Source organism: Rhea americana, unplaced genomic scaffold (genome assembly GCF_003343005.1).
Source record: "Rhea americana isolate MKP2758 unplaced genomic scaffold, rheAme1 scaffold_39, whole genome shotgun sequence".
Taxonomy (NCBI): domain Eukaryota; kingdom Metazoa; phylum Chordata; class Aves; order Rheiformes; family Rheidae; genus Rhea; species Rhea americana.
The window spans coordinates 5,278,258-5,297,258 of NW_028186523.1; the positions used below are offsets into that span (position 1 = coordinate 5,278,258).

Consider the following 19,001-nt stretch of genomic DNA (forward strand, 5'->3'; position numbering starts at 1 on the left):
AGGATGTTATGGGAGACAGTGTCAAAAGCCTTGATGAAGTCAAGGTACRCAACATCCACTGCTCTTCCCTCATTTACCCAGCCAGTCATTTCATCATAGAAGCCTATCGGATTGGTAAAGCATATAAAGCATGATTTCCCCCTTTTGAATCCTTGCGGACTGCTCCTGATCACTTTCTTGTCCTTCATGTGCTTGAAAATGGTCTCCAGGATGAGCTGTTCCATCACCTTTSCAAGGATGGAGGTGAGGACGACTGACCAGTAGCTCCCAGGGACTTYCTCCTTGCTCTTTTTGAAGACTGCTGTTTCTCAGGCACCTCTCCTGATAGCCGTACCTTTCACGATTGAGAGTGGCCTAGCAATGCCATTGACCAACTTCTTCAGCCCTCATGCCTGCATCCCATGAGGGCCCTCGGGCTTATGGGTGTCAAATTTGCCTAAGTTATCTCTAACCCGATCCTCCTCGACCAAAGGAAAGTCTTCCTTTTTCCAGGCTTTCTCCTTGGTCGCTATTGTCTAGGATTCCTGAGGTCTTACCAGTAGAGACTGAGAATAAAGAAGGCATTTAGTACTTCAGCCTTTTGCGTATCTTTTGTCACCAGGGCTCCTGCCCCATTTAGCAGCAGGCCCACATTTCCCCTAGTCTTCCTTTTTGTTACTGCTGTTATTTGTAGAAGCCCTTCTTGTTGTCCTTGATGTTCCTTGTCATATTAAACTTCAGGAGGGTCATGGCCTTCCTAGCCCTATTGCTGCATACTCATACTTGTATTCCTCCCAGGTTACTTGTCCCTCCTTCTATTTTCTGTATATTTCCTTTTTATGTTTTGAGTTTTGCCAGAAGCTGGTTGTTCATCCATGCAGGTGGTCTTTGCTTGATTTCTTACTCACTGGGATGTACTGTCCTTGGGCTTGGAGGAGGCGATCTTTGATCATCAAACATCTTTCTTAGACGCACGCACCCACTTTGCTCCAGAACCTTATCCAACAGGACTCTTCCACAGGAGCTTGTTGAATAGGCTGCTCTCCTGAAGTCCAGGGGAGATTAAAGCTTTTCAGTAAAACCAATTTTAAGAATTTCTATGGCATGTAAAACCACTTACTGTTCCGAAAGCTCACTCTTGGAAATGACTCAGTCTTTGTTACTCCCAAATTTCATCGAAGAAGTCTGTTTCATACAACCAGCATATGGAAGAGCTAATGCCAAGCAACTACATTTTGGAAAGGTTAAGAGCAACTGAAAACGTATGCTTCTAATGGAAAATATTTAGCATGCTTAAATATAAACACGCTGCAATAATTATTTGTTATGTATCTTGAAGACTATATGTTCTGCACTTCATAGGGAAGTTTAAAAATTTATCTTAGTTCTTTTATGGCTGAAAACTTAGTGACACAGATGATGTACCTTCTAATCTAGTAAATAATTGAATGAAGGTCATGCCTAAATTCACACATATGTTCTTATGGGAACGATTCACGTGTATGTTGTTATGGGAATGATGGGAGGAAATAACTTCACATGTGAATTTCATTGTACAAAAAATACATTCTTTAGGCCAAAGCAATGCTGAATTTAATGCAAGATGATGCAAGGCTTGCTTATGGCAGAAATCAACAAGGTGGTTGTTAGCAGACACAGGAATGTTGGCTGATCCTCTCATTCCCAGTAGCTGCTTTTTTTACATTTCATCAATTTGTAATCTTTCATTGATGTTGGCTAGTTTAACATTCTTACATTGGTAACTTTTGAAGGGAAAAGGGTTTCAGATGTGGTTTATTTCAAATGGATTCAGAGTGAGTAAAGTGCTTTTGATGCTTTACTAAGCTATGTAGCATTCTGTTATATTCCAGAATAGTTAAAGTAAACTTATTAAAACCTCTGTTTCTTACAGAAGAGATGGACCACTTGATCACATGAACATAGACTATCTAAAGGAGTCAGTACTTCTTGTTATAGACCTTGTGTAACAAATGTCTTTTGTCCTCTAGGGATTTTTGGCTAATCAGAAGAGAGCTGAAAACTTGAAAGATCCTTCTGTGCTGCCTGATTTGTGTTTGAGTCATGCAAATCAGCTGATGATTATGTTAACTAATCACAGAAAACTATTAGATATTAAGCAGAAATGTACCACTGCCAAACAGGAGCTTGCAAATAATCTACAAGTCAGACTGAAGTAAGTTACAACTTTTTATATTGCAAATTCCTCTTAGATCGAGAGTATTTAACCAAAAGTGTCATGAGGAATACTTTAGAAATGTGTGAAGCTTTTATTTTCTCTCCCATTAAAAAAAAGTTCATACTTGCAAATAACAAACTGAAGTGATGCAATAAAACATTGCTTAAACAGAAACTTTTCCTACAATTTTAACACTCTTCACATCAGTAAAACAATATCCCCTCTTCCCCATGTTAGCCTCACAAGCTGTCAATCTTTTTTAAAAATTAGACTGGCAATTATATTTGTTTTCAAAAGAGTATAATGAGCACAAGTTAAATGCTGTGCAATAGTCTGTGATTGTATGAAACCAGAAAACCTATCAGTAGTTTGTGGCTTGCTTATGGTTCATAAAGAACAGCTATATCCAGCAAAAATGAAAATGACAGCTATCAAAAATGAAGATTATTTTTCATGTAAGCATCATTTTTGTRTGACATGGATGGTAGTAAGTGGTTTGTATCACTCAGTGGGAAATATACTTTTTTTGTTTGTTTTGTTTTGTTTTTCCCTCATTCCTAATGCTTAAGCTTTAGTTAACTTGCTGTGTCAGATCCATGGAAAAATTTAGAAGAGAAGTTAATAATTTCTCGGAAGTAATATTGTTTACTCTAGCAGCTAATAATTAGGTCATATTGTGACCCTATTAAATACTGGATAACCATAGAATAGAATTTTGTCTCCTTGAAATGCTTACAGTTTACATAGACAAGGCAGGTACAAGGTACAGGAAGACTTAAAAGCAGAACCAACAATGCACTAGCAACAAAGGTGGTTGTTATAAAATAAATCATGGCTAGGTAAACCAGAATGCAAATTTTTCTCAACTACCTAGGCATGTGCTCTTTTTTGAAAAGATAAATTTTTCAGGTGCCACTTTTCACTGTAACAAGTACTGGTCAATAGTGTGTAACAGCTAGTTTGCACTTTCACTTACTATGTGTTAAAGTATTTGTGTAGCTATATGCTTAATTCCTGAGTTCATTGGAGGGAACTGTTTACATCTCTTTGGAAGAAATAAGCTTGTGAGGCATAGAGAGTAAAGCCAACGAGGATAGAACTGAAGAAAATAATAAAGCCTAGATATAAATAAATAAATAAATAAATAAATAAACCTACCCACTGTATTCTATCAAATCAAAGATTTTTCTAACTTGCGTTCAGTAGCAGCTAGTAACAAGTAACCATAGGTATAACAAAAGGAAAGGACATATGGATATTTCTCATTTCTCCATGAAAATATTTGCACTTAGCTTAGCTTATTTGATCAAGAAGCAGTTCTTTTATTTAATTGCTATTGGACGGTTTCTTTTCATGAATTAGTCCGACTTCTTTTTAAATCCACATAAATTCCTGGCTTTTATAACAGCAARGTCCTACCATTTAATACTTTCTCTGCTTAACATATAGTTACTTTTTGTATTTGAATCTTCCACTTGTTAGGTTCATGTAATGCCCTCTTTTTATTTTTTACTATTCGTTACTGTGAGATAAAATCAACAGTGCATTTGTTTTGTAGTTTTCGTGTTGGGATGTATTCCTGATTGCTTAATGRTAACTTTTCTCTATCTGTTACTTCACTTCTATTCCACTTCTGTCAATTAAAACATTTTTTATTACTTTAGGAGTGTAGCTGCAACTTGCGAGGACTTTGGCAGCAAATCCTCTAATGTTTTTCATTCAGAAAAAAATCAGAAACAGACTGGTCTATCCCCTTTAAGTAATTGTCATGTGATGTAATTGTGTTGATGTCTGTGCTTTAAATTAATGTAATAATCAAGGAAAAAATACCTGTATTTAACAAGACCATTGAAGATATGATTATACAAAATGGGAATTTGTATGTTGTAAGGACTATTATTTGTAGCGAGGGGGTAGATGGTGACAACTTTTCTTTTTTCTTTTCTCTTCTGGTTTCTTTGATAGTAACCTCACTTTTAATAATTCTTTTTGCTAATGCTTTTCAGTAAGTATATTTAAGATTTATAAATAAAGAATAGTGTCTTCTGTGCTCTTGACATACCAACTTTTTAATCCCTATGTGGAGAAGACTGCACTATCAYGCTACCCCAGGTCATGTATGCTAAGAACATTACTTGTCAAAATCAAAACTTGCCTCATGTGGTGGTAACTTTAATTTCTGCACACTAAGCAGGCATCTCTCTAGAGGAAATTAGGAGGGAACTGTAAGGCATACTGAATTCTGAATTACAAATAGCCTATCGTTGTCTCAAATAAAAGATATCATTGTTCAATTGGATCCAGACCTGTTGTTAATCTTGGTGAAATTTAAATCTAGCTGTCTAATTTGTTATCTTCTAATGTGTAACCTACTTTTATAGGTGGTGTTGTTTTGTAATGCTTCACGCTGACCAAGATGGAGAGAAACTRCAAGCTTTGCTTCGTCTTGTAACAGAGCTCTTAGAAAGGGTCAAGGTTGTAGAAGCTCTAAGTACTGTTCCTCAAATGTACTGTCTAGCTGTTGTTGAGGTTGTAAGGAGAAAAATGTTCATAAAACACTACAGGGAGGTAAGTAAGAAAATTTTTGAGACCAAATCTTTATCAGTGTATAAACTAGTAACTAAATATTTATTTTTTGTTTTCTATAGTGGGCAGGAGCTTTAATAAAAGATGGGAAACATCTATATGAAGCTGAAAAGGCAAAAAGGGAAACTTTTGGTAAACTATTCAGTAAGTATTTTCTGTTCTGGTAAAATCCGTAATAACTTTTTTTTGTCTTGRTAGTTAAAATACCTGTATGATGATGCTGATTTTTGCTAGTTTAAATAGGGAACACCCACAGCATGCCAAATGGTGCTAATATGAACAATATTTTTTTCTAAGTCATGTTGCCATCAAATTAATAAATTATTTCATATCATTTATCCAAAATGCTCTGGAAGCTCGGAGTTTAATGCTTGCAGCGGGTAAAATTTCAAAGTTATTACACTTGAATGCATTTTCTGTTTGAAAATGTTCTATGACCTATGAACTGTTCTTTAAGTAACACTTTTGAAAGTGTTATTGAGTATTCAAGTACTAGCAGATTGCTCTGTGCTTTCTCACCACCAGCCCCCAAAAAACAAARACAAAAGAAACCCTGTATCTGAAACGCTGACCAGAGTTTAAAAATAAAATTAAACCTGAAGTTGCTAATAAATTTCATTCTTCTTTAAAGTCTACAACATATGTTCTGAATGAACTACTAAAATAAGCGAATTGAGCAAAAGCGTATCAGAAGACATTGGAAAGGAGACTTTCAAATTTTCTTTGCAGCCTTTGTTAATAATGTATTTTTGCAATGGAGGCGGATGTTATCAAAAAGACTTGAATGAGCTGATAAGTTGTTTGAGGGTCATTTTTTGATTAAATTTCTGTGGTCACTTCCTGTTTTTTTTGGGGGGGGGGGATAATCAATGACTTGCTCAGTAATGCTTTTGAATTTGSTCTAGCTGTTTAACTACAATAGCTCAATTGTTTTCCATTGAATGTTGTATATATTTCTTCTAAATAACTGATTTTTCTTTGTACAGGGAAGTCTTTTTTAAGGAATCGTTTGTTTAGAGGACTTGACTCCTGGCCTCCATCCTTTTGCGTATGTGCTCAATACCTTTTTATATTCTTCATTGATTTTTATAAACTGTAGTTTCTTCAATTAGAACACTAAACTTGGTTCAAGCTGTATGCCTGTCATACTGCTCTGCTACAGGTGAAACAGCTAGGAGCTAGAATTACTTGCTGTGTAAAGTGACCTTTATTAACATTGATTCATATCTTGCAGTGTAATAAGAGAGRAAATGCCAACTTGATACTGCTTTTTAATAAGGAATATCTAGTACTGAACAACAAAAAAAACCTGTTAAATCACAGGAAACAGGTCAGGAGGGATAATCTGACTTCCTAATCTATAAAATAAATAGCCAAAGGAAGAGTTTTCAGTGTTTTCTTATCACTGGATGAATGAAACAAGTTTATCTGYCWSWTGCAWSWGRCAGATAATATGAAGGGTTGAAAAAGTATTATTGTAGTCAAGCATTGTCTATTAACTGTGATTTGACAGTTTGGTTAGTTCAAGTAGCATATCTCTCCTTGATTCTGATGTGGCCATCTCACTTTGCCTGCCTTRTTTTACCTCTTCAGGTTCTCCTTTGCAGCATTTTTTTTTTTTTTAAGGATTTGTGGGGGAAAAAAGAATGCTATTGTTTTAGTAGTTTATCTACTGAAATTTGTTTTTAGAATTTTAAATACTAGACTAAATACTAATTATTTACTGGCATACTAAATGAAACTTTAGTCCCATCTCTTGTCCCYTAACACACTGTTTATGTCTAGGAAGCTTGGTAATGAGGAGGAAATACTGCTGCCAGAGGCATTATGGATAAACTTAATTACTAAAAATATGAATGAWTTTTTTTTATTAAGGAAGAGAGATAGGAATAACTTCCTTTAAAAGGAGAAATAAGTCTTTCAAGAGAGAAATCAGAGTTTAACTGTAGCTTCTGTTTAATGAAGTTGTTTTTTTAAATTCGTCCATAGTCATCTTGATATTACTTTACTTTACAACTATGTGCAAATTGCTTTCTTTTATGCAGACTCGAAAACCTCGCAGGTTTGATAGTGAGCTTCCAGATATCTCATTAGGTGATTTGCAGTTTCTGCAGTCTTTTTGTCCTTCAGAAGTGCAACCATTACTCAGGTAAATCACCTTTTCAACTTTGCATAACATGTAAGCTGCTTTCCTTTCTGTCCAGCTCCTGCCCCTTTAACTCCCTCAGCTTCATTCATTGTGTGTAAGAAAGTGACAAAGATGTTTTCTGGAGTGATGCCATAAGCAATGCTCTCCACTGACTTACTGCAGTTACTTASGTTACCTTTGTGCTTCATGTACTCAAGATCAGATAATTTGAACACATATTCCATGTGTATTCTGTATTGAGATGTAAACATAAAGATTGTTGGACATTCCTCTGAACTGCCTCCCAGCTAAAACAAAAAAAAAAAAATCAAATTTAGACTGAAATTCATGTTGTTTTGTTGTCACGTCAGGATCGTGTTAATGATATTCTGAGGCAAATAAAATAAATTTCTTTGGCCCAATATGAAGTCTTAGAGAACTCCTGTATTCAGTTATTGCTTCCCCTTTGTCAGATTTATGCTACTGATAGGTGGATTTTCTAAGTGTCTCTGCTGTCTAGGAGAATTAATTTCAAGGAAAAGGTCTATTTGTGTGTTTCTTGAGATAAGCATGCACATGTAGGGGGGAAAGCTACCGTTTAACCTCACAGGCAAGTTAGTCGACARTTTCTGATCTAGGACTTGAAGATATCTTTCTGGGAAAGCTATCAGAGTGAACTTCCAAACTTGTGTGTTTTCAGTCTGTAGAAATCAGAAATGTCGAACAAGATAATCAGGAAGAAATATGAGGGAGCAAGGTCTTGTCTAGGAGATGTTTCTATCTATTTTAGCGCTATCAGGTGCAACTTGCATCCATCACTGTTCAGCTAGAAGGGATCTGCAGTTAGATTTGATCAGATCCCACAGAGAATGAAGTACATTGAAAAGATGCTCCGCCATCAGCTTTCAGATTTGCCAGCTGTGGCAGCCTAATACCTGTTATTGCTACAGACTGTGGGAGCCAAATTCGTTGTTGACCTATTTTGTTCTGGTATTCTGCTTTTGATTTCAGAATTGCTGGCAATCCTTTTGATATTATGACTGCTATCATTAACAATAAGTATAGTGAATTTAGTCTGCAGAACAGCAGATTTAGCCTAGATCATGATGATACAGGTGATGTACCCTGCTTAATTTCTCTTGTTCAGCTCTTAGTCTTGTTCCTTTGTGATTTTGCAGTTAAAATGCAAACTATTATGCCATATTGCTGAGGTTTACTGGATTTACAGGTTTATGAGACACTTACAACCTTTATAGGCAAGTTCTGACTGAGGTCAGGAATAATTTTGCCTTGCTATTGTCAGAAGACCAGTCAGTAGCAGAACTGGCCCTAATGTAGTGACATATCTTTCCACTTGATGGCAATAGAGGTGGGATTATGTCATGTGCATCCTAGTTTCTTTGCTCAGGGTTACATTTGGTGGAAGTGTTGATGGTGATGGTGGACTTTCAGCTGCAGTGGGCARAGCTGTCAAGCATCTTGGTAAACGCAGATCTTAAGACCAAACTTTAGAGCAGTGCGCTCTTTCATATTCTCATCTAATACCTAAAAAGGAAGCTTAACAATCAGCAGACTAACAGTTTGAGGTCCAGTGACRGGTCCTTTTCTATCAGCACTAATTTCTTGAGCTGCTGAGTTAAAATGATACTTCTACTCACTTACGCTCAGTCTTTGCAACTTATCAGTTTAATTTTAGAAAAATGTTCTAGATGCCACTTGCTTTATTTTTTTGAATAGAGAATGCAAAATACAGTAAATTAAAATCTGTTTTTATTATACTGTAAATCTAAAAAATCTTGATTTATCAGTGAAGTTATTCCAAACACATTAARAAGTCTGGAAATACAGGCTCTCAAGAAAACTAAATGTTACTTTTCTAGAGGTTTGTAAAATTTACAGTTGAATAAGTGCTATCCTGCACTTGCATTGCAGTCACAACAGATTAATCTTTCTTCTCACTTAGAATTATTATTAAAACAGAATAATAGAGAATTAATAGCTATTCCAAAAGATAAACTGAATTGATGAGAATACAGGAGAAAAGAATCAAGTGATTAGTGACCGTAAGTGCTTCAATTGCAGATTTAATTACTAGAAAGTCTCTAGTGTTACTGTAACTCTAGGTACTACCAATAAATATTTGTTCTGGAAGGAAAGACTCCTAGATATTGCAATATACCAGGTGTTTTTTTGTGTTTTTTTTTTTGTTTTTTTTTTTTGTAAAATAGATGTAATGAAGAAGATAAAGGATAAACTTTACAGAATGAGAAGCTTAGTCTTGTTGGAATATACAAATAGCAATTTAATGTAGTTGAGTATTAGGTATTATAATGTGGGCAAAAAAATAATCCTATGCTGTCTTTAAGGGTTCCCATACTTTGTGACTTTGAACCTCTTCACCAGCATGTACGTGCTCTACATAACCTGGTAAAAGCAGCACAGAGCTTGGATGAAATGTCACAAACCATTACAGACCTGCTGAATGAACAAAAGGTATTTGTTTTTCTTTACTAAGACTTCAAAATAGAAGAATATTTTCATAATACTGTTTTAACAACCTCTTCAGGAAAAAACATTTTGTTTTTTAAAAGGTGTGGATTGATTTATTTTTATTGGTCTCACAACTCCATGGTCTTGTAGCTTCCTTCCTAATCATTTATTAGTAAATATCATGAGATTTTTGATCTTCAAGGAATAAAGTTTAATAGTTTTAACTATTTAGGAAATAGTTAAAAATGTTAAATATCTTCTAAACTTCTAACAGGTGTTCTACAGAATTTATAGAATTAATAGAACACACTGTAGAGTATTTAGTAGAWTTTTTATTTTAATATTTCCTCTTTCTGCATTTATTTCTTGAATTTATAGATGCAAAATGTGTTAGTTTTGCCTTTATCGCTTTGGTTTGTTTTTAATGAGATGTTTATGACTTCTGTTTGTGTTAGTGATTGCTTCTGAAGTCCTGTTGGCACAAGCAGTTAACGAGAACTCAAGGCCTTGATTGGTATCTGCATTAATCTTAAAATTGATACATTCTCTACTTTTCTTGCAGTCCTGTGCATTTTCTTTTTTTCTTTTGAAATATATGCAGTCCTTCTTTGTAGAAGGAACAGATGTCAAAGTCTCATCCTTAAAGTTTCACTCKGCCTTTCAAGCAGACTTTCCCCTGCAGACTCTGTACAATTTTCATGGTACTCCATTTGATCAAATCTGAGCGATCAGATAGGTTTTGATGCTGACTAAAAGCACATTCTGTAACAGTCCTTATATTGAGCTTTTCCTAGTCCCAATTGAATTTAATGTTTATACTTCAAATAAAATAATTCAAGGCTGGGGAAAAAGTAAATTTTAAGAACACAAGCATATGATATATGCTTGTTTGTGAAGTGTCTTTTTGTGGAAGTGTTTTCACAATGAAAAGTTTTTCTCCTGTCAGGATATTCTTAGAGCTCACTTCCATTTTGCATTCTTTTTAGCCAGCTCAGCTGTGATCTCAGGAGAATACATTGATTTTGCAGTCTGCTTGTCTTACCAAGAGAGGACATTCCTCATTCAGTTTTATAATTCAAAATTGTTAGGAGTAGAGGAGACAGAGAAGAAGTCATTGACTCTCTTCTACAGCTACATCACACAGTCAAGTTATGTAATACAATCTTGTGTAGAGATGTTAAATTCTGTTTAAACAGATTTTTTTGACCAGTAATTTCTTTYCAGAACTCATCTGTCATCTCTACTGTCTGTTTGGAAGCAACTAGCCTGCTATTCAGTTGTCTTTATGAATAACTTCAGATTTGTCTTAGATAATGATTTCAACTACATTTTTAGAACACACAGTGTTTCAGTACTAGATAGGATCTGTCAAAAGGTTAAAATATCTTTCTTTTCCTTCCATGTTGCCATTGTATTTTATATCTTTTAGTTGTTACTTATTTCTATTTCTAGTTTGTTCCCAAAATATGGACGTGTTGAGTTGAAAACAACTGTTTGAGATGCTCTGAGTTGGAGATGAACTGCTACATGTAGCAGTGTGGTCCATTAGAACACTTCATGCTATTTAGAAGTGAATCCTGGTTTGTAATATAAGCAGGAAGTGCTGAAGCGATTTTTCTACATCCTTACTGAACTTTATTCAAGTTGTATCATAGTAATGTTTACATAAATAATATTATTATGATAATTGAAAGCTTTTAATATGTTCTGGGAATCCTGTATTCCAGTGTCGCTGTTCAGTAATTCTTTTCCCATATGTATTGAACCCTCACTTTGGAAAAAGGATTAACTTTACTACAGATGGTCTTTAAATTCTTTATAGTTGGTAACTCTGTAACATCATCCTATTTACTGCCTTATAGTAACTTGTGGTGGGCTTGTCCAGTGCAATCGCTCTCCTGGATTTTAAAAACAGTTGTGATAACAGCTTAACTAGGAGCATTTTTTAAACATTTTTTTTTAATAGAGTTTTTTCCATGAAACAACACAGAGGCTTTCAGAGCTCACCTTCACTTATTCATCTCTTAATATAGCTACATTTGGATGAGATTCTCCTGTCTCTTTTTTCTTATTGCTTACTGCCTGTGAGAAAAAATAAGATTCAACTATCTAAACCTAAAATATCCCTGAGACTCCAGATCTTGAAACAACTTCTAACTGTGCACTTTTTTTTTTTGTGGAATTGCTATTCCAACCTGCAAAAATGTAAATTTTGTACTTCCAAATTGTTTGATCTATTTTTGTATACAGTAAGTACCTTGTCATTGTAAGGGAATGGGAGTAAAAAACTGCTCTGATTGCTGCTTTCCCAAACAGGGAATGCTGAGTATGAAACCTGATGATTTGGGAGATTTAGGGTTTAGATAAACAAGTTTGTTTGAAATTTAATTGTACTTAATAGCAATGGAACAAATAATAGGAAATGTGCCTTCTGCAGTCTGGGGCTTCACTCAGCTTAATGTTCTGAAAATCCATCTAAAAATTGTTTCAGACTTGTTTATTCAAGAAATATTTATTGATATCTGGCTGCACAAAAAAAGGTCCATTTGCCAAATCAGGAGAATCTCTTTACCTTGTTTCCTTTTGCTGTGCTTTGACCGGGTAGGGTTCTCATCTGACTCTGAAATGTCAAATAGACAGATTTTGATAATTGTCTCTTTCCTTAGAGTAAATTACATTGCACAGAGCTGGGCTACTCATGATGTCAGCCAGAAATGACCATCTTTATATGTCATCTCAGTGATTCACTTGAAACTTTTTGAATTGAGCCAAATAGGTCTGTTGAAAAGGTTTTTTTTCGTCAAAGATGTTCTTGTTATTACTTGATGAAAGAAATAAATTGGTCTTCTCTAGGCCACTTTGTTCTATAAATGATCTAGAAGTTGGTTGTTTTTTTTTGTTTTTTTTTTGTTTTTTTTTCCAAATATACTACTTTTACCCAAGTCTGCCCAGCTTGTCAGAGTTGCGCAGTGTGTGCAGACAGGAAGACTTGCTAACATAGCAGAATGTTGCTACTGTACCTGCCCAAGGAGGCCCTTCAGGCCCAGCCTCTCTTTCCCTGCTGGTGGCAGCAGAAGCCTGGTTCTCTAGACTGGACTGTGACAGCAGCTCAGCTTCTGTGGCAGAGGCAAGCAGGGAGGTGGTGGTGGTTGTGGGATTTTTTTGGTTTGTCTTTTTTAGTTGCATTGGGCAGGAAAGGAAAGCTGAGGCTGCAGTCGAATAAGCAAAGAGCAAGTCAAACAGGAGTTGGAGAATTTGGTTCCTGTGTGACTGTGATGCTGGCTCGTCTAATGTAGTGTACTGAGGATGCTAGTAATTTTTTTTTAGTGTCCACTTAACTCTTTATTTCAGCTTTCAGGCTCATAGAATATTAATCATGATATGCTTCTTTATCTGATCTTRGTATTACATCAGAGTAATTAAAGAACAGTAACTTCATTTTTAATTTATTATTTCTTTGGAATTTGTTTTCCTCTTTGCATTCTGCTTATTTTGTGTGTTTTAGTGGTTTCACACAAGACCAAATGTGCCCTCTCATTTTCATAATAGAGACAAAATTTAAGCAGGTCAGTGGTTAGGTTAAAGATCTCCAGGAGAAAGTTACAGTGCTCTAGGTGTGATGTGAGATGATTAAGGAGTTTTCTCCACTGTTAGTAGATAACTAACATGTTCAATCCTGTARTATTAAAAGTTTCCCTTGTAAGAGAAGCTGACTTTTCAAGTGAGATTATGAATACCARTTATTATAGTCGAGTTAAAATCCAGCACTGTTCATAATCCTTCAAAGAATTTCCCCAATCCCTGACTATAAGTTAACCACAGTAACATAACTAGAACAAGGCATGCAACCCAGCAGCATTTCAGAACTTGACAATTAGTTCTGCTCCCCGCTCTCTGCCTTYTATTTTTTTTCTTGTTTGCTCTTGACTCCTTTTCCTTTGAGATCACAAGAATTACAGTGCATGATGTAGGCTTACATTGTTGCTTGTAGATTGTAAATAGGCAGGCAGGCATGCCAGACACCAGGTTCTCAGGAAAACAGGCAACAGTTCAAAGTCTTCCACATAGTTTCCGTTCCTCAAAATATGAGGTTTTACTCCTCACTAGGCAGTAATCTAACTGGAGCCTCAGCTCACAACAGCCACTGCAGAACTTTGAAATTCATTATTGCCCCTAGCTGGGAGGGAACCACGATCAGTAGTGTTGCAGCACACAGGGATGGTCTTTTTTTCTTTTCATGCTATACCCTTGTTCTCTACCTTCTGTGATATCATCCTATAAGGATGTCAAAAAACAGGTAACATCTTTCCTTTGTGTGTGGCTCTCTGTATGGCTGCCTCATATTCAGAGTCTTTGAAGGGATTTTGTTGTGCTTATTGACATCTGTAATTCTATCTTGAATTACCATTAAAGAAACCTCTGGTTTATCAATGTCTGTCATTTAAAGCATATGCTTTAAATCCAGGCACTTATCGGTGTATACTATGTCCTTCAACACTTTCTTTAAAATATTCTCTTAGACACATAACAAACTGAAATTTAACCCAAGGAAAATGTATGAACTAATACGACCTTTATCAAAAGCAGCACACAAGGGACAAAAAATTTACAAGGAAATGCTGTGCTCATTTTCAGTGACTAAAGACAATATTTTSTATATAATGAAGAAAAAGGGGCAGTTTTCATCAGAGTTCAAAATCACTGCATGACTAACTTCCATAAATAGAGATGCAAAGGCTAATGGAGGTGAGGTATATATGCAGCTCGCTCTTTGGATGAGTGTCAGAGCCTGAAATAAATTCTTCCTAAATCTCATTTCAGTATTCTGTTAGTTACGCTATGTCCCCATTAAGAAAACATGTTTTGGACAGAGAGGGATAGGTTCCCTTTTTGCATAGCAGCAATTTGTGAAAGATTGAGAAAACAAAAGTTAGCTGTTTATACATCAGCAATCTGGTATCTGTCACTTCTATCTGTTTCAGAGTTCTATTCCTGACTGTTTATTGCCCTGCTCCGCTAACCGTTGTCAGTCTCAAAAGAAGTAACTAAGTTCAATGGATAACAAAAATTTCTTCCATTAAAAATTAATGTACTAGAAGAGAGTAGGGGCTCAAGAAAAGCACACAGTTGAAATGCATGGAAAACAGAGGCAAGAACAGAATCATCGTGATCCTCAGTCAGAKGAGACTGTTTTTTCAGAACAGATCACCATTCTGAAAGCTGCCCAGCACTTGAGACTAAACACCTTATGTATTTTATTGTATATACTCTGATGAGCCTTCAGGAATAATTAAGATTTTATGATGGTCAGATTCTGCAGAGAGATAAGATGAAAATTGTCATTCTGTGGTGAAGGACATAAAAACAGGGTAATGGTTGGCCTAGAGTCTTAAAGGTGCTGTTTCTGAGATCTTCCAGAGCACTGATCAATTTGAAAAACCCAACAATTTGAAAAACCCAACAAATCTCCAGTTTGTGATCCTGGTGATCCTGCTCCTGCTTCTCCATTTCTGTTGTAGATACTCTATTTTTATATATTTAAACTGTGTGTCTTTCACTGTTTTATTGGAGGTAAAAATGCTTTGCTATCTGTCCTATTATAAGTTGCTGGGGTGGAAAGTGAGGCTGTACGTGGCTTTTTATGATTTCAGCTTTCGACTGGGTTGTGTTGTTCATTTGCTGAAGTTTAAGGTGTGCATTTTTTTTCCTAGGATTCTGCAGATTCTAGAAACGGTAGCATTAGGGAATTGGTATTTCCTTGTGTACTTGATAGCTAATTACAGCAGATACTGCAGGTTGACTGCTTGTTCCTGGTTCTGGTAGATGTGAAGATAGTAAAGGAAGAAGATTTTAATTGCCACTTCAATTCTCCTGGCAAACAAAGCTGCAAGCTGTAAATTTATTGTTAGGTCCATCAGAAAGGAAAGATATGATAATCTATACCTGAAGTGTAATCTACAGATAAAGTGTACTGTAAGTAAAATTGATTTTCAGTAGAATTCAAAAAGTTTGTGAAGCTTTTAAAATTAATCTTATTAAAATCTATGTAAACAGCCTGTATTTTGGAGTTTTCAGTCTGTTTTTCTGAATTTCAAGTGCATAAAAATAAAGGCATGCAACTTGTCCATTGGTCCACAGTTATTAAAATAGCTATTATAAATTAAGTGAATTCAGTTAAACTATGATTTATRTATTCCATGGCAGTATAGAAGAGCACTCTTGTTTCTGCATAAATCTATGGGTTACAACAGAATGTACAGTAAAATCTGAAATCTTGTTTTATAAATCCTGAGTTCTTACTGAACAAGAACTAGTGATATGAGATTTTAGCATGTTATCTCTCCAYCCCAATAATGAAAAGATTCATGTGAAGAAAGTAGATTTCAGTCCTTTAGATATCAGAAGGACTGGAGCTAATCAAATTGACTTGGGAATAGTTCTGTGAAGATGGAGAAGCTTACATAGTATTTGTGTTTTTCATACTGCTGTTACTCATTTAATTTGGATAGCTAATCTAACTCTTAGCCTTCCGGTTCAGAGCGAAGGGCCTGGAGCTACATAATCAGGTTTGACAATATCAAGTGTTTATRCAAAATGACAAAAATTGGGGGAGGTGCGAATAGTATGGGGGGTAGAGGGGAACCACCGAAACTGGGATTTCCTAAATTCTGAAGAATTTGTTTTAATTAGAATTTGCCCTTCATTCTACTGTCCATGTCTTTACACTGTCTGCGCTGTTGTTGATCCCTGTTGCTGAGTTATTCTACATTTCTGAACAGGAGTAACAGTTTACATGCATGGTCTTGATATCCACATTAGTAGAAAACAATTTTGTTGCAGTAAAGCGTTTTGGGGGGAACTTTCTTTAATATTCATATTAATAGTGACTTCTGAATTATACTGACTTTTAACAACAATATTAAACAGCAGTAAAGTATGTTAACAATATTATCAAGAAAAACATTTTAAATTGGCTGTTAACTGTTTCTGGCTAGTGTGTTACTTAAATTTTATTTTGTATCATCTAAATTTACATTTCAGTCCCTTAGAATATAATACATAATTTATATAGCATTTTTATACTTATATACAGTTCTTCTTATGAAACTTGCTTGAAAATATCCTAATTTCTTCAACTTGATTTTAGCTAAATTTAACATCTGCCTTATTTCAGACAGTTATAGTTAATAAGGCTGACTCTTCTGTCTAATTTTTCCTGATAATTTTTAAATAACTTAAAATGYGAACACTTTCACCAATCATTTTGTTAAATATTGGTTTCACATTTTACAACTTGTAGGCCTCCAATAGTCAAGCTTCGCCACAATCTGCTACTACACCAAGGATGGAAAGTACGACAGGAACCACACTTGCTACCTCTTCTAGAACTCCTCCATCACTCAGTCTTCAGGGTCCCTTGTGTCCTCCTGTGTGTCCTCCAGCTCCATTAGAGGAATTATCTCCAGACAGCATTGATGCTCATACATTTGATTTTGAAACTATTGCCCATCCAAACTTGGAGCAAGCTCTTAAGCAAGGATCATTAGACTTGGATTCATTGGCAGAAAGTCCAGAATCTGATTTTATGTCAGCAGTGAATGAATTTGTAATAGAGGAAAATCCAGCATCTCCTAATATAATAAGTGATCCACAAAGTCCAGAAATGATGGTAGAATCTCTTTATTCTTCAGTTATCAATGCAATAGATAGTAGACGAATGCAAGATACAAGTTCTTGTGTAAAGGACGTTTCAGCAGAAAAGGCACCTCTAAGTGTTTGCATGGAGAAGTGTAAGATTATTGCTCAAGATTCAAAAGTACATTTAAAAGGTATAAAAGATGATCTATGCCACTTTAGAACGCTTGTACAAAAAGAACAGTGTGACTTTTCTAATTCTTTAAAATGCACTTCATTAGAAATAGTAAATGTTATTGAGAAGGTAAAACTTTCACTTGAAGAAACACTAAAAGATAAGCATCAGAAAGAATTACAATCTTTGAAAAGTGAATATGAAATGAAAATGAATAAATTACTGGAGGATGGTGAAGAAAACAAAAAAAAGATTAAAAAGTTAAAAAGTGATTTATTAGGCCTTGAAGAAGTTCTTCAGAATAAAAATAATGAATTTGCCATAGTGAAAAATGAAAAAGAAGCTGTTATTTGCCTTCAGAACGAAAAAGATCAGAAATTACTTGAATTGGAATGCCAAATGAAGACACAAAATTGTGAAATTAAAGAACTTAGGCAGTCACGTGAAATAGTACTTGAAGACTTGAAGAAACTTCATGTTGAAAATGATGAAAAACTACAACTTTTGAGAGCAGAACTCCAGAGTTTAGAGCAAAGCCATTTAAAAGAACTGGAAAATAACCTGCAAGCCAGGCATTTACAGGAATTTGAGAAGGTAATAGCTGAGCATAAGGATTGTTTAGATAAATTAAAAAAAGAGAACCAACACAGACTTGAACAAATGCAGGAATCTCATGCAGCAGTTGTCCAAGAGAAACAACAACAGGTAGAAGAGCTAAAACTCAAAGTTTCAGATCTGTCTGATTTGAGGTGCAAATTAGAAGTTGAACTTGCACTGAAAGAGGCAGAAACTGATGAAATGAGGCTGCTTTTGGAAGAAAGCAGAACCCAGCAACAAGAGACCTTAAAATCGCTGATTGATAAGGAAACAGAAAGCTTAAGAAAGGAGATAGATAAATTAAACAATGTAATACAGGTTAATAATGATGAATATCAAGTGGGCTTATCAGAACTAAGAACTCTAATGACAATTGAAAAAGATCAGTGCATTTCCGAACTAGTGGACAGACATGAAGAAGAGTCAAAATTGCTTAGAACTGAAATAAGCAAAATAACATTTTTGCATCAAAAAACTTCTGAAGCAGAAAAAAGACTTTCAGAGCAAATAAYGGAACTACAAAGTAAGTTAGAGTTGGAAGTGGTTTCTCTAGAAAAGGCAAGAACAGAAAAAGTGGCTCTCTGTGAGCAGCAGGAAAAATACGAAGCTATTATCCATAAGCTTGAGGAAGAGAAAGAACTTTTAGTATCTAACCAAGAACAAGACAGGCAGTTTCTCATTCAGAAGCTCAATTGTGAAAAAGAGGATGCAGTACAATCTGCTTGTAAAGAGTTTCAATTACAGAGAGAAGCTGCTGAAAAGGGGCTTTTGGAAAAAATACAACAACTTGAGATGCAAGTAAATCAGAGGTACTGTAAGAATTAAGTTGCTGTGTTTTCATAGTAATCTAAAAATGATTAATCTGGTATATTCATGTTACAATATGTAGTAAGTAAAATCTCTATATTTGTAATAGCACTTATCTCTTTTGTTTTTTATATGTTTCAAGCTATTTCGCTTTTATAGGTAGTGATATTTCTGTGTCAACATTTAATCTCCAAGATCGTAAACATCTTACACAATATTGCTTTGGACACTAATAAAGGTTTTCTAGAATTTTGGTCTTGTAATATTACACTTGGGCAAAATTGTTTTAAAGAACATCTTAACATCATCCTCTTTCTTTGTTCATTTAACTTTTAAAATGTTACTTTTTTCCATTCTAAAAAGCAAATCATTTTTTTCCGTGCCATAAAAGCACAGAATTACTTCTC

The 19,001-nt window shown here is 35.1% G+C and overlaps 1 protein-coding gene across 3 annotated transcripts in view; it reads left to right on the forward strand.

Annotated features, from left to right (window-relative positions):
- The window catches only part of RB1CC1 (RB1 inducible coiled-coil 1), a 68,370-nt gene that overhangs the window by 30,657 nt on the left and 18,712 nt on the right, over positions 1-19,001 (forward strand). For all 3 annotated transcript variants that reach the window (XM_085313598.1, XM_085313599.1, XM_085313600.1), the window contains 7 exons: positions 1,989-2,173; positions 4,558-4,744; positions 4,825-4,906; positions 5,749-5,810; positions 6,808-6,911; positions 9,257-9,383; positions 16,681-18,596. In XM_085313598.1, coding sequence (XP_085169724.1) covers positions 1,989-2,173; positions 4,558-4,744; positions 4,825-4,906; positions 5,749-5,810; positions 6,808-6,911; positions 9,257-9,383; positions 16,681-18,596 — 2,663 coding nt within the window. The remainder of the gene's footprint in view (positions 1-1,988; positions 2,174-4,557; positions 4,745-4,824; positions 4,907-5,748; positions 5,811-6,807; positions 6,912-9,256; positions 9,384-16,680; positions 18,597-19,001) is intronic.